The sequence below is a fragment of the Lethenteron reissneri genome, chromosome 17, assembly GCF_015708825.2.
Source record: "Lethenteron reissneri isolate LAM-NWPU_2019-01 chromosome 17, ASM1570882v1, whole genome shotgun sequence".
In the NCBI taxonomy this organism is placed as follows: Eukaryota; Metazoa; Chordata; class Hyperoartia; order Petromyzontiformes; family Petromyzontidae; genus Lethenteron; species Lethenteron reissneri.
Genome location: NC_083795.1, coordinates 677,960 through 693,619, shown reverse-complemented (window position 1 = coordinate 693,619; position 15,660 = coordinate 677,960). Strand labels below are relative to the sequence as shown.

Sequence of the window (15,660 nt, the reverse complement as noted above, 5' to 3'; positions counted from 1 at the left end):
GCAGGTGATCTCAGGGCAGTACGTGTGCCCGGGTAACACGGCGGGCAGCCCTCACGTGGAGCTCGAGTTGGCGGGCATGCCGCTGGACACGTGCCACGCGGGCCACCTGCGCACCAAGACCGTGGGCCGCAACGCGCTCAACCCGCTGTGGGGCGAGACCTTCACGCTGCCCGTGCACCTGGAGGCGATGGCCTTCCTCCGCCTGTCTGTCGTGGACAGCGGCGGCGGCGGCGTCACCGCGCAGCGGATGGTGCCGCTGGCCTCGCTGCGCACAGGTAGAGCACTCGGCGCACCGGCGGCACCGGCGGCACGCACGGCGTCGGGGACACCTTCTTATCCCGCGTGTCCTGCGTGAATTCCCACGCCGCTGCGTGTGTGCGTGTGTGCGTGTGCGCGCGTGTGTGCGTGTGTGTGTGTGTGTGTGCGTGTGTGCGTGTGTGCGCGTGCACGCGTCTTGCAGGCTACCGCCACTTGCGGTTGCGTAACGTCCATAACGAGGCGCTGCCCATCTCCAGCCTCTTCCTGTGCGTTCGCCGAGAGGAGCCCCCCCTCGGGGGGGAGAACACCCCCGCCTCCAGGGTGATGGCACGCGCCAGCGCAACGCGCGGCACACCAGCTCAGCACACCGGCTCAGCACACCGGTTCAGCACACCGGCACAGCACACCGGCACAGTAGAGCACCAACACAACGCACCAACACAACGCACCAAAGCAACGCACCAATGCAATTTGACCACTGCACACAAGCTAAATATTTCAGTTGTGTAGCTTGTCCGTGTAGCTTGCCCATCATATGTTTGTAGTCAGGTGACGCACTCGGTAGATCGGCCGCTGGTGGGCTAGCACCACCACTGCTCCACTCTAGCCACACCGCACCGCACCGTACGGATGAGTGAGCGCTGCGGCCCGCCCGCTCGTGCAGGTGTTTGGAACGGAGGAGGAGTGGCGCCGCGATCGGCACCGTCTCACGGTGTGGGGTGCCCCGGGGCCGTGGCCCTTCTCCGTGCTCTCGGTTCCCGAGGACACCACTGCTCTGCAGCTCATCGCCTTGGTAGGAGCACCAGCTGCACCAGCTGCACCAGCTGCACCAGCAGCAAGTCGATAATATACACGCTGCCCAGTCGGCTCGATACATTTCCAGATGGACTTTGCTCAATCGAGTGTCTGGTGCCTTGACAGTTGCGTTAAACACACTACATTTTTACATATACGCACATAAATCTTGTTCGGTTTCTATAAATTACATATGACGTTTCAGTAGAATACACGAAGGGCCTGCATTTATTAAAAGACAAACTAATGAGCAGTCCATTACAGACGTTGCCGACGTGGCCGCTCAACGCGCATCAAACAAAAGACAGTGGTCACCGCGTCGCACGCTTTCAGATGCGGCCATCTCGAGCGCTTTTCCTTCCGCTATTAGGAAGCCACTGGAACTATGAACTTTTAAATCTAGAAATGAGTTTTGTGTTTAGTTTGTTGTCCTTCCCCCACACCACCAATTAGCACGGTTGGTTACGTACGGTGCGAAAGAAGTTCTACACACATACAAATATGTTATTTTCGTCTCAACTCGAATTGACTATTCTTGCTGCTCACGGCCAACATGCACACTCCGATTCCCAGGCCTTGCAGCAGTCGGAGGCCTCGGACGCTCGTCCCCCGTCCCCCGAGAGCACGCGGGGCGCCTGCGCCTGGGCGCTGGTGGAGGAGTCTCTTCCCGTGTGGCGGGAGAGGGGCGAGGGAGCGGCGTCAAAGGGGGGCGGCGACGGGGACGCGCGGCCGTGCGATGGGGCGGGCCCGCAGGCCGACGAGCGCGGATCGCCGGGGGAGGGCGCCGCCCGGCCGGCGAAGGCCGAGGGGCGGCGCAAGCGACGCGCGCTCAACTCCGAGGAGCTGGTGCTGCCGCTCGTGCGAGCGTGGGCCACGCGCGAGGGTTGCACGGCACGGCTCGTCATGGAGGTGGGCTCCGGAGGGACGGTGCGCGCGCCGTGAGGTGTACGCAGGGTTTCCAGCATTCCCGTTGCGTCGACAAACGAAAATGGGCGTGCGATGTTGGGGAGGAACGTAAAAGAGTTATGATGATCACGACAATAATAATAATGATCGTTCGCCTTGTAAGCCGCCACCGCGTGGTAGTCGCTCGCTCTCGTAGAGAGAGATGGACTCGGAGACGTGAAGAGGAAGCAAAGCTGAGCGGGAAGGCAGCCACGTGGTGAGCAGGCACCAACAATTGCCCAAGCTCTGCGGTCCTCTGTATATTGAGGCATTATCAGCCAATTAATGAGTGTTTACACACGAGGGATGAAACCAGAGGAGCCAGAGGAAACGCACACGTGCGAGGGGGAAACACTCAATCGCCTACAGACGGAACAGGTGGAGCCCCAGAGTATGGCACCTCGCCACATTCGTGCGATCGACCAACCCCCACCTCCAATGCTGGATTACAGGCATGCGTAGCCACCACTGCCGGGCTAATGCCACCTTTAGACCATCATGTAGAAGAAGTGTTTGCATGGTAATGTGGCCCATCTCAACTCTCTGAGTTTGTGATTTAAACCACAAAATGGTCACAAATGTATTTATGTTGAGCCAGCGTTGTACAGGCGCTGTACGCGCCTTGCTGTGTTGTCAAATCCACAAGGGAAGTGGGCAAAGCTCAAATTCGGAGTATCCAAATGTATTTTCACATTTGGCTTTAAGTTTTTGCTTCACAAAAATCCTACTTCATGTCCTTATCTCCACCGCCCAACTCGCGTTATATCACCGCTTCTACCAAACCTGTGCGTGAAGAGCGTATTCCGTAGGATGTGTTCTATAACCGTGAAGCCACGGTTCAACACAAGGGACCTGGAACAACACTTTCCTTGAGCTCTCTGTGTATTTGTTTTACGGCTGAGACGGAGACCGTAGCATTACAAAGCTGTGTCTTGTGGGCTCCCGTGTGCTCTACCTCGGCTACTTTGTGTGTTTGGGCACGTCCCGGTCATGTCAGCTTGGTGTCTTAACTGTTTGGATGGCTCCCAACAAAAGTTGGCTTGTGTGCTGGGTTGAGTGTGTGCATGGGTGTGCCTCGTTAAAGCTGCATTGAGTGTGTGTATGTTGAGTGAGTGTGTAGGTTGAGTGTGTGCGTGTGTGGGTTGAGTGTGTGCATGGGTGTGCCTCGTTAAAGCTGCATTGAGTGTGTGTATGTTGAGTGAGTGTGTGTATGTTGAGTGAGTGTGTGAGTGTGCGAGTGAGTGTGTGTATGTTGAGTGAGTGTGTAGGTTGAGTGTGTGCGTGTGTGGGTTGAGTGTGTGCATGGGTGTGCCTCGTTAAAGCTGCATTGAGTGTGTGTATGTTGAGTGAGTGTGTGTATGTTGAGTGAGTGTGTGAGTGTGCGAGTGAGTGTGTGTATGTTGAGTGAGTGTGTAGGTTGAGTGTGTGCGTGTGTGGGTTGAGTGTGTGCATGGGTGTGCCTCGTTAAAGCTGCATTGAGTGTGTGTATGTTGAGTGAGTGTGTGTATGTTGAGTGAGTGTGTGAGTGTGCGAGTGAGTGTGTGTGCGTGGGCTGCGTTGTGCTCTACAGAAGCGCGACGAACCGGGTGGTGAGCGCGAGTGGAACAGCAGCACCTTCCTGGTGCGTGTGCACGACATCCTGCCCGAGCAGCCGCACACCATCATCCGCGCCGACTGCGCCAGCACCGCACAGGACATCATCACCCAGGTGGACGCATGCTGCTTTTTCTCGTCCGTTGTCGTGAGCCGATGTTTGTTTGTTTGTTTGGCCTGGGCGGCGGCGTCGGCGGTAGCGGCTGTTGTCCAGCGTTGCGTAGCCAGCAGGATTGGCGGATCACCGCACGAACGTTGTGAAACTCCCTTCCCGTGGGCGTCGAGGTGCCGTACCCCGGCTCGCCAGGAGAAAGCGGCACAGCAAGTGGTCTAATTGTCACATATTTCCATCTGGACGGGCATAGAGCGTTTCCAGTTAGCATGCGTGAGCCTTCTGTATTTGCATTCTGTCTACAAATCAAACGTTGTATAATTAAATGGCCATTATAATATTCTCCTGCTGTTTGCCTCTCTCTGAACTCTGGGTCTCCCTATGGCAACGCTGCCTACGTGATGCGAGCCAAGCTTGTCACTCATGGAAGTGCTGACTAAATAATTAACAAGTGCTATTTTTAAACATTGCAATGCGTGTCCAAAGAGAGATGCGTATCGAGCCGTCTGATCGGACGTATTGTCACGTGTCGAATTGCTTGTACTCCTGTACATATTTACAACACGTGCATTCCTGCCGACGTACCTGAGCATACCCAACTGTTTCCTGCCAGCAAGTCGTCACTACCCAACGTAGTCTTAGCGCGCGCCAAGTGTGGTGCAAGCGCCGTATCGGCATCACAACACTCATTCGTGAAGCTGGCCACACATCCCAATGTAGGACCACAGAGCTTGGGAAATGTGTTGGTGCCAGTTCTGGCTACACTTCCCACCTGTCTGTTAAAATTAAAACATGTTTACATTTCGTTAAATGGTGAACGATAGTTGCTTCAGACACGTGCCTTGCTCATCGATGTTGTCCCCCCCCCCCCCGCGCCTCCGTTCTCGCCGCAGACTCTGAGCAAGGCCAAGTACTCGATGACGTCGCTGAGGAAGAGTGACCCGGCCGGCTACGTGCTGGTGGAGGAGCTGAAGGACCCCAAGCGAGTGTCCCCGGGGAGGCCGCTGCACCGCGTGCTGGCCGACGACGAGAACGTCTGCGCCGCCCTGAGTCGCCAGCTGGAGCCCACGCGGCTGCTGCTCAAACTGCGCGAGCAGGTGCAGGTAACGAGAGCGGGTGGGGGTAACGAGAGCGGGTGGGGGTAACGACGGCAGGGGTCAGCAAACGTGCCAAGTGATGAGTTTGTTTATCAGCAAAACCGAGAAACTGTGGCCGTCCCAACCAGCGGCAGCAAAACTAAGATGCAGTCTCTCAACTCTTTGAGTTGGTGGTCTTAACGATTAGCATGATTAGCAACGTACGGTGAACAGAAGTTCAACACGCGTACATACCACAAGGGCCACACGTTCAGTTATTTTCAGCTGGTGGTTTGGTTAAGGCTTTTTTTTAGCACGTGTAGAGGCATTTTTCGGCACTCCCCATCCTGTTAGCGGGTAACTCCCCCTTGTCGTCAACAGGGGGCGGAAGCGCTCTCACGCCACTGTCAGTGACCGTGGCCCAAGGGGCCAACGACAGTTCCCTGGGAAGCGGATCCTGGGACACATTCCCCGGACCCCAGGAGGGGGGACCGGGGGATGATGTCACCTTCCAGAAAGTTCTGAAAGGGAGGCGTGGCTAGGGCAGAGCAAGCCACGAATCAGTATATATAAGCCGGACCTCTCAAGGGTCCGGCTCAGTCATCTCCAAGCCGAAGACTGAAGACCTGGGCTGAGGTTAGGACCCTGGACCCCAAGCTCCGCCGTCCTTCTAAGGGCCGGAGCTCAGTGAGGCCAGTGGTCAGGCCCCGAAGACCCGGCACGGTCGGGTCAGCAAAGCCTCCCCTAGGGCCCCCAGCCGGAGGACGGAAAGTTAACGGGGTTCCCAGTGTTAGGGCCGTGTAGTCCGGAGGCCGTACCTCCCCAGGTATCGGGTGAAGTGGCCGCTACCCCCTTGTGTTAGGGACCTTGTACAATAGAGTGCTGCACGTGTGTGTTATGATAAATATGTTTGTTTCCAGCCTGCATTATATTTTGCCGTTTTGCTCGGTTTTCTCGTGATGTACAGATTTGCTGCTGGTGTTTTTCACAGACTGTCCTGGACAGGCAGAATTGCCCCACGGAGGAGGTGAAGCTCCGGGCGAGACGCTCTCCTGGCCGGGCCCCGCTCGTCACGGGCCGCTCCGTGCAGGCCCCGCCGCCGACGGACGGCGCGGCCGCGCAGATTTCTCACGCGGACGGCCGCTCTTGACGACCTCCCCTCCGCGGAGACGGAGCGCCGCTCCCTCTGGGTGCTGCCCTGCCCCCAGCGCGGCACGTGAAGGAGCTGGATACCCGCCGTCTGCCTGTAGATGCAATATTGGAGAGATAAACTAACTTTTAATTGTTTTTTAAATGGACGTTCGGTGAGCGCCTTTCTGTTTCCACCAACGTGGTTGTGGTCACAATCCTGTGGGCGCCGTCAAGCGCGAAAGGAGGGACGAGTTTTGAATAAGCACTTCCATAAGCACTTCGTGTACAGGGATTGCCCTCCAGGGGCCTCGGAAGAATCCCAACGCAGACGCCGGCACGCGATGCGCTCTGCCGGACATGCGCGCCTGGCATCCACCAGGTGTTGTCAACGCGGGGGGGGCGCCGGTCAACGCCCCCGCCGCTGCAGTCGCCGGAAACGTCGCCACGCTGTGGGAGAGCCCTGGGCCGGTTACCACGTGGCCCAAGCCCCTGGGGGGGCGGACCTACCCTCTCGTTGTGCCTGATCGTACCTCGCTGTCTAAAGGAGAAGGAGACTGCCGGCACCCCCCCCCCCCCTCCTCTATATTTTCTGCACTGAGCAAGTTTCACTGCACTACGTGGGATGGGCAGGCGCCCAATGTGAGCACGCCCGTTGCCACCAGGTTTGCTGTACAGATATTTTTTATTGTGAATATTGTGGACGTTAGGAGTTCTCAAACGCGCTGAGCCAAATCAACACGAAGCAGCCACTCCTCGTATTGGGGCCCTTCAGGTTGTTACCACACGCCCACGTGGGCAAGTCGCGCACGGCGAGCTTGCGACGTGTCCGTCGCCTCGCCGCCTCGGACGGCCACGCTGACACTGAACGTGTGACACTTCACGCTGACACTGAACGTGTGACACTTCACGGGATGCCGTGATCCTGCAGCCGGTAGCCCGCCTCGTCGTACACTGCCACATTTGCACTTCTTCTCTTTCACCCCCCTCCTCCAGCCTCCCTGCCGCCTTATTCATCTGTCACGCATGCTTTTCTTTCCAGCCGTAGTTTTCGCTGTCTGGCGACCCTTTGCATTCTCCTGTTTACTTTCAGCTCCCTGTTCCCTTCTGCCACTTCCGATACCTTTTCAACCATTTCCCTTCACGTGTATTGCGCTTGCTGTAGATACCGATGTCATAGATGCCTTCTTTCTATGTTAATTAAACAGTGTATTTTATATATTTTATTTAGATAGTTTTAATATGCGTATGTGTCCGTCTGAGTCGGATATTAATAAATACCAAAATATCACGATTCTGTCTCCACAATTCTTTGTGAGCTCTGGGTGAGTGGCCGGGGCTCGCCGTGCTGCCGAGTTTTAGATTTGTCCGAGAGCTGCCTCGCACACGCGTTACCGGCGTGAGTTCTGCCTGCCGTGGTGGAGTATCATCCCACAGCAGCCTGCACATGGAGAGGCCTACATCCCGCGGTGGATTCACAGAAGGGCTGTGCACGTTTCTTAAATAAGCAGACCCTCTTTGATTATTTAGAGATATGCATGACCAATTTTTCGTCCGACTGATTCCAAAGAACACAGGATGAGATGTTATTATCCTTTGTGCAAGCACTTCCAAGAGTTCATGAACAGTGAGCCTGGTGAAATTTGGGGAGCGCATCGTCAGTAGTGAACCTTTGGGTCCTAGGGTGTTTCGGCCTTTCATACTATACACCCTCCCCAAAGGCGGCCAGCGACAGGGTGATCAATCCTACGCTTGCGTCCCATTCCCAATTAGTCATAGGAGTTGCCTTGTTGTTGGTAGCCAACATCCCATGGGACTATGCATGGCAGGGGCGTCCTCCTCCCTGAGTCAAGCATTGTTGACTGCATACCTCCTGGCCCTCTCACTTTGGGGCCCAGCTGGGGTCTTTCCTCTTCATCCAGAGCCACTGACTGCTGCCTTCTGCCGCCTCCGATACAGCTTTGATTGCCGAACGCTGGCTCTGGCCCTTAATTCCCAGGTCTCTAAGCAGTCTGGTTGTAGATGTTGCCACAAAACCTCTGCAGCCCACCTCCACTGGTCGGACTTCTGTGTTCCAGCCATGATGCCGTGCTTCGGCAGCTAGATTTGTCCGAGAGCTGCCTCGCACACGCGTTACCGGCGTGAGTTCTGCCTGCCGTGGTGGAGTATCATCCCACAGCAGCCTGCACATGGAGAGGCCTACATCCCGCGGTGGATTCACAGAAGGGCTGTGCACGTTTCTTAAATAAGCAGACCCTCTTTGATTATTTAGAGATATGCATGACCAATTTTTCGTCCGACTGAGACCATATGGTAAAAATAGGGTTGTCATCTGTAACATCAGCAGCTCAACAGCAGTGATTGTTGACAAGCAAGCTATCTCTGGACCAGTTTCTTCAACGTGCAATGTCTCATCAGCAATCGGTCTTTTAAAAATGCGCTCCCAGAAGGCCGTGCAACTGATGTAACAAATGCTTCAAACATATTTTTTTTGCTTGGAAAGCCACTTTGGCTAAATTATAGCTCTGAGAATTAAAATGATCGGTTTGTGATGCAATGAACATTTGCGTCAACCGCAGGGAGGGAGCTGCCCATCCGTGCTCAGAGCAACACGAGAGTGGCAGCGCCTCCCCCAATCTGCTGCTCTCACCGCGAGCGTGGTGAGCGGAACGTGGCCAACGCCGCCTCGCCCGACCGCTCGTCTCCGCTCGCCGTGCAGGCGCTGGGCACCAAGAGGCCGAGCGACGCGGCATGGTGGCCGCGGCCTTGCGTTCGTCTCCCGTGGGAATGAGGCCGCAGCCATGGCACGTGGCCGCCTTCGTCATGAAACTTGGGGGCCGTGCAGCCGGCAGGACTGACAGAGCGCAAAGCCACTTAAAAACACACAGGCAACTTTATTATTGAGTGCAAGACACCCCGTGTCACTGTCTAGTTTCATTTGCTTTAGTTTCACCCTTCAGATGTTGTGTAACAGACTTCTGTAACTCAGGGGTTTGTGGCAGGTTAAGTGCCTGCTATTGAGGTGGTGGCTGGGCCCACCAATGCTGATTGTGACGTTTTCACACCAAAACAAACCTTCCCACAAGGCACTATATCGGGGACATTTGTACGTGTTTATTTACTAATACTATTTGGTAACTATTCATATAACTAATTAAAAACTGGCGTCAGAATGTATTTTTTAAATTTTCATTCATATCCGCCCTCTATACTATAAAAAAATGATAATTGCCTGGACTGTCTCCAATTATGTTTCTTTTAAGGCAGTGTTCTTGACAAATGTGTTGCGTTTATTGGTGTTGATAGGAATTCACTTGAGATTGCAGAGGTGGTTCTGTGATATCTGCTTCCATGCACTGCTGGTTTGCTCTTGCAAACGACCATTTGGAGGTGGGAAGTCCAAAAAAACTTAATTATTAAAAATAAAAAGACATGATGGAAAATTGCAATGGTTGCAGACAACTCAATAGAGTGCTGCTGGAAATCGTCGTCTTCCAGTGCAATTGATTAATTTGTTCAAACGTGCGTGTGTAAGTTGGCAAGAAAACAGCCACGTCTCAGGAATTACCGTGATCAGCAGACGTGTCTACGTCTCGGCGGACCGGACAGCGCTATTTGATTTGATGCGGCGCTTTGAATCGCCTCAATTGTTTCATGATGATAACATCAACAACAACAAAGACGGTAACAATACGACTACCACATGACACTTGAAAAGAGCCACCAGCATGGGCGCTGGTAGGGGCGGGGAGACATCGATCATCGTCTGCTGGGCGAGCGGAGGAGTTGCTCGGGTGGGAGGCAGCGACTGGCGGTCCTGGCGGGGGTTGTGGGAGCTGCCATCATCCCGCGTGCTCGCGTCACTGCGATTGTGGTGGAGGAGGAGGCAGTAGTGGTGGAGGAGGAGGCGGAGGAGGAGGAGAAGGAGGAGGAAGAGGCAGTAGTGGAGGAGGAGGCAGAAGTGGAGGAGGAGGAGGCGGCGTGCCGACTCAGCGCCCCCGTGAGTGGCCGAGCGCACAGAGGAGGAGAGAGTCTGAGAGCGGGAGGAGCGAGGAGGTGGAGAGAGCATCTCCGAGTCGCCGTGCAGGAGAAGAGGAGGAGGCGTAGAGAGGACGGGCGTGGTGGCATCACCCAGCACCCATGGCGCACAGGGCCATCTCGGACGTGAGGGTGCAGGACTTCCAGAAGCGCAGGGCGCCGAGCAAACACTACGTGAGCACTTCTCTCTACACACACACACTACATACACTACACTACACCACACACACCACACACACACCACATACACACACTACATACACACACACTACACACACACACTACACACACACACCACACACTACACAAACACACTCTACACATACACTACACACACTACACCACATACACACACCACACACACACTACACACACTACACACACACTACACACCCTACACACTACACACACACTACACACACACACTACACACACACACTACACACACACACTACACACACACACTACACACACCACACTACACACACCACACACACTACACACACTACACACACTACACACACACTACACACACCACACTACACACACTACACACACACTACACACACTACACACACACTACACACACACTACACACACACTACACACACACTACACACACCACACCCACACCACACACACTACACACACACTACACACCACACTACACACACCACACACACCACACACACTACACACACTACACACACACTACACACACACTACACACACTACACACACACTACACACACCACACACACCACACTACACACACACCACACACACACCACACACACACCACACACACACACTACACACACACTACACACACCACACACACTACACACACACACACACACCACACACACACTACATACACCACACATTACATACACACACTGCACACACCACACACACTACATACACAAACTACACACCACACACCCCACACTACACACACACACTACACACACACTACACACACACACCACACTACACACACACATACTACACACACCACACACACTACATACACAAACTACACACCACACACCCCACACTACACACACACACTACACACACACTACACACACACACCACACTACACACACACACACACCACACACACACCACACACACACTACACACACCACAAACTACATACACACACTACACACCACAAACTACATACACACACTACACACCACACACACACTACACACCACACACACACGCTACACACCACACACACCACACACACCACACACACACTACATACATACACACACTACACACCACACACACACTACACACACTACACACACTACATACACACACTACACACCACACACACACTACACACCACACACACACACACACGCTACACACCACACACACACACACACACACACTACATACATACACACACTACACACCACACACACACTACACACACCACACACTACATACACACGCTACACACCACACACACCACACACACCACACACACACTACATACATACACACACTACACACACTACACACACCACACACTACATACACACGCTACACACCACACACACCACACACACCACAGAGTCGACATCTGGGATGGACACACGGGGAAGGAGGGGGGATTCGCGGTTCCAGTGCACGGCTCTAACAAAGCAAACCTCGCACCGGACACTCGCAAGCAGTGTGTGTGTAGTGTGTGTGTGTAGTGTGTGTGTGTAGTGTGTGTGTGGTGTAGTGTGTGTGTGGTGTAGTGTGTGTGGTGTGTGTGTGTTGTGTGTGTGTAGTGAGGGTATGTAGTGTAGTGTATGTAGTGTGGTGTGTGTGGTGTGTGTGTGTTGAGTGTGTATGTGTAGTGTGTGTGTGGTCTGTGTGTGGTGTGTAGTGTAGACACCCAGACGGCGCTGCTCTAGCTCCACACTGGCTTGCCGCTGGGCTGTGTCGCGGCAGCAGCGGAGCAGCAGTGGCGCTCCCTTTGTGAAGAATGCCGAGTTGGGAAACTTTGACACCGCGGGGCAGGAGAGGGAGAGCGGTGGTGGGGTAGGAGAGAGAATTGTGGTGGTGGTGGTGGTTGTGGTGGGGCGGGAGAGAGTGGTGGTGATGGTGGTGGTGCAGGAGAGTGATGGTGATGGTTGTGGCCGGAGTGGATTTATCCCAGAGAAGGATGTGGGTTGTTGTGTTGAACCAACAACGCTCCTCGTACAAATGCAGAATCATTATTTAGACCGCAGGAGGAGGAATCCGATGTGCTAGGAAGCTCCTTTTCATAGATGCCCACAAGATGCCCACAAGATGCACTGTATTCTTCACGTGTAGATGTGGCTACGGCAAGGAGGCGGGTGTTGCCTGCTGTTGATGATGATGGTGCTGCTGTATTCTGCCCCACGACACGTCGTGGGGTGTTGTTCTGTGTCGAACTGGGGACCCATGTCCAACACAGAGCGGGGCCTGTGCTGACAAAGCGTTGGTCGCCAGCATTGGTTCAAGACAAGCCGACTCTGTGTTGTGTCCGTGGCGTTCCGGGCGTGCGCTGTGCGTGCCTCTGAAAGCTGCGGTAACTTTCTGCTGAAATGATTAATATGATGTAAGCCATCTCATCAACGTCATTCATTTGTCCAGGGAAGCTTTCGTTTAAACTCGGAGGCAGAGTTCTGCTTTGGGAAGTGGGGCTACTACGTTATTATTATTAAAGAGCGTATTGCCCGTGAGAGGAAGTGGGGGAACCCCACACACCACGAGAGGCTATAACTCAAGAGCTCCACACAGATGGCTTCACGAAACCCACTTTTCAGCCGACACGGATCTGCGACTTGCACAAACCGGCGAGACTTACGGAGCCTTTGTCTGCGTCCTGCTAAGCCAAGTTCAGAGATATGGGGGGGGGGGGGGCAGAACATCTGCCTCTCGTGTCTGGCTGCATGACTCCCTTCAACCCCAGTTCATCTCGGGGTGTAACGCGATTCGATACAAGGAGCGATTCTGTTCGTCCTGCCGAGCAGTTTCTGTTTTGCCGGATAGATGTGGCTCAATGGGCGCGGCACGGGCTGGAGAAGAGATGGAGTGATGTGGTACAGGAGGACGTGGAGCTGAGTGCCACGTGCTGTTGACCGGTACCAGCGGCGTCGAGATCGGCCTCTGTGGAGGAGGCTCGTGAAGGACGCTGCTGAGCCGCGACGCTCACAACAACGAGCAGAGCTCCGGGTGGATAAAATACATCAATTTGCCACAGAGGGGAAGCACAATATCTTGAATGCTTCACGTTGGACAGTAAATGGTGAACAGGGTGACGTGGGTTGACGCGCACACACGTACGCACACACACACACACACGTACACACATACACATGAACGCACGTACGCACACACACACGTACGCCTGCATTGCTGGTTGAGGCGAGGGTGGCAGCTTGGGTGCAGAATGAGAAGGAGGAAGACGAGATTACAAAGTGGCGCTGCAAAGTCGCCAATGTCCGTTACACTGCTCGTGAAACACCGAACGCGTTTTTACATTTCCAGATGTAGTTTCAGCACTGAGAGAAAGGAGGGTGGAGATGAGGCAGCGATGTCCGCAGTGATGGAGGGGAGATGGAGTGGCACGGAGGGAGATGAGAGGAAGGGGATATTGCTGGTTTGGGGATGGTGGCTGTCGTGTTAAAGTACCTGGTGAGGAAATGGGATCTGGGGAAATGGGATGGAAGGGGGTGGGGTGGGGGGTAGAACTTGCAGGAGGGATGGAGTCTGGAGGCTGTGGTTTGGAAGTAGATTTGAGGAATGGCAGCGAATGAAGTGCAGGGGTTGTGGGTGAGGAATATCGGGGAGGAAGGTGCGGAGCTGAGAGGGGGTGGGGACTGAGAGGAGGATGCTACAGCAATCGTGCTGTGACGGTTCCACCTGAAGACGGAAGCTTGTGTTGCCTCCGAAACGTCGTGATTTTTATTTAATTTTATTTAACTTTTATTAATTAAAATGTTTTACCTACGTGACTTTACCTAAAAAAACCTAAGAATATGAATGGAAGAAGTTGATGATTGGAGAGGGGAACAAGACGTGGGGGAGTGTAGTGCAGGGATGGAGTGGAGTCGAGGAGTGGGTGGGGTTGGGTACGAGAGGAAACCGAGGTCTTGGATGTTAACTTTCACGGCTAATAACAGCGCCTGATTGTGTTGAGGAGGAAATCTCTATCTACAGGGAGAGGTGGAATCTTTGGTGGTGAGGGGGCGCAGGGGGTTTAAACGCTGTAAAAAAAAGCTTTTGAATGTGAACAATTTAAACATTTACAATGCCCATCCAAGCTCAGAGCAAAGCTGGTGGGGATCGCAACATGCGGGAGAGGCAACTCCAATGTTGATGTGGACGTCAGAAAATACGAACAGTGGGTGCTTGAGTGATCATTATTATTATGTCTGTGCCAACGTTTGGTCAGCGCTTAAAATTGCTTTGAAGACAAATGAACAGAGGTTGCCATCCTATATAATGCTGTACTTGCGGCATTAAGAGTCAGGCGTACAGTGTGTGCGTTAATATTGTGAACGTACTAAATCCTTCGTCTTATTTCGTATTGCATTGGTTTGTTTAAAGCAGCAGGGCTGCAATTGTGTTATTTTTAGTTATTTCCGACGTCATCCAGGGTGGCTGTGGAGTCCACTCATTCCACCAGAACTCTCGCGACGTATCGGGGCGGCGGTCACCAGTGATGCACCTCATGGTTTTCACCCCTCCGCTTTCGCAGTTTGGCAGGTCCTTGATCTTTCATGTATGGGGGAAATCTCCACGTCATCCGTGTGTTGTTCGGACACGGTTGAGAGCTGTCCGCTGCCATCGCTCGTATTCTTAGCGTGATGCTTCACGGTGTTGTATTGTAGGCAGACAGTGTTGTCTTCTGTGCACAGGCAAGAGCGATTATGAAATGGAAAAGCTGTCTCCCCGGTAGAGGTAGCTGGTCACTCGCCCTTCACACGACGCTTTGCGTGGGCCTCTCCACCAGCCGCGTGGTCCTCTTCACCAGCCGCGTGGGTACCGGGAGAGTCCACAGGAAACAGAGCGTGAGCTTGAGCTGGGCATTGGGGGTGTACTTTACTCCAGAGAGAAACGCCGTGATAAGTAGAGTGATACGTGACGTTTGAGGCAGGAGAGGGCAAAGACGCAATGCAAAGCCGTGCAGGGTTATGGAATGAGGAGATGGTGCTGCTAAAATGGAGGTTTGTGAGAAAACAAGCAACAAGGCACAGATTGACGGGTTACAGCGCAGATTAAGAATATTCAGCATACGGGACAAAGAGATGCCAAAATAAACCCAGTTTGCCAATTGGTGCATGAGGAATGTTGAGGTGTGGTGGAAGGAAGGACCATAAAACAAGCGCAGTGCAAAGATGCGGTAAGAACGAATTCAGCGAGAGGGAGAAAAACAACTAAAGATGAAATCACGGCGAGGGAGGAATTCCAGCCAAAGGGAGAGCGTGACGTACAGAGAGCAGTCACATGATGCACAAACTTGCCTGCAAGCGGGACGCGATGTTCCACCGACTCACCAGTGTGCCATGCCTTAGGTATTGTTTCACTCCACGTGAATTCACAAATACGAAGGAGGCATCATCACGGCGATGCACAACTCCGCTTCTCTTGACGCAGTCATCCGGCTCAACCACCTTGGTGTAGACTGTAGTCATCGCTGTTGCTGTACGTCGACATCAGCCATACGAGGAA

General features: G+C 53.7%; 2 protein-coding genes across 5 annotated transcripts in view; both read left to right on the top strand.

Moving 5' to 3' along the window:
- Positions 1-7,198, top strand: part of PLCE1 (phospholipase C epsilon 1) — a 99,156-nt gene extending 91,958 nt beyond the window's left edge. For all 4 annotated transcript variants that reach the window (XM_061552705.1, XM_061552706.1, XM_061552702.1 and 1 more), the window contains 7 exons: positions 5-275; positions 461-579; positions 923-1,051; positions 1,627-1,962; positions 3,569-3,706; positions 4,597-4,806; positions 5,771-7,198. In XM_061552705.1, coding sequence (XP_061408689.1) covers positions 5-275; positions 461-579; positions 923-1,051; positions 1,627-1,962; positions 3,569-3,706; positions 4,597-4,806; positions 5,771-5,929 — 1,362 coding nt within the window. In that variant the 3' untranslated portion in view covers positions 5,930-7,198. The remainder of the gene's footprint in view (positions 1-4; positions 276-460; positions 580-922; positions 1,052-1,626; positions 1,963-3,568; positions 3,707-4,596; positions 4,807-5,770) is intronic.
- A 2,681-nt stretch (positions 7,199-9,879) lies between these two features.
- The window catches only part of SH3PXD2B (SH3 and PX domains 2B), a 37,659-nt gene continuing 31,878 nt past the window's right edge, over positions 9,880-15,660 (top strand). Inside the window, exon 1 of the mRNA XM_061552724.1 lies at positions 9,880-10,119. Coding sequence (XP_061408708.1) covers positions 10,048-10,119 — 72 coding nt within the window. The 5' untranslated portion in view covers positions 9,880-10,047. The remainder of the gene's footprint in view (positions 10,120-15,660) is intronic.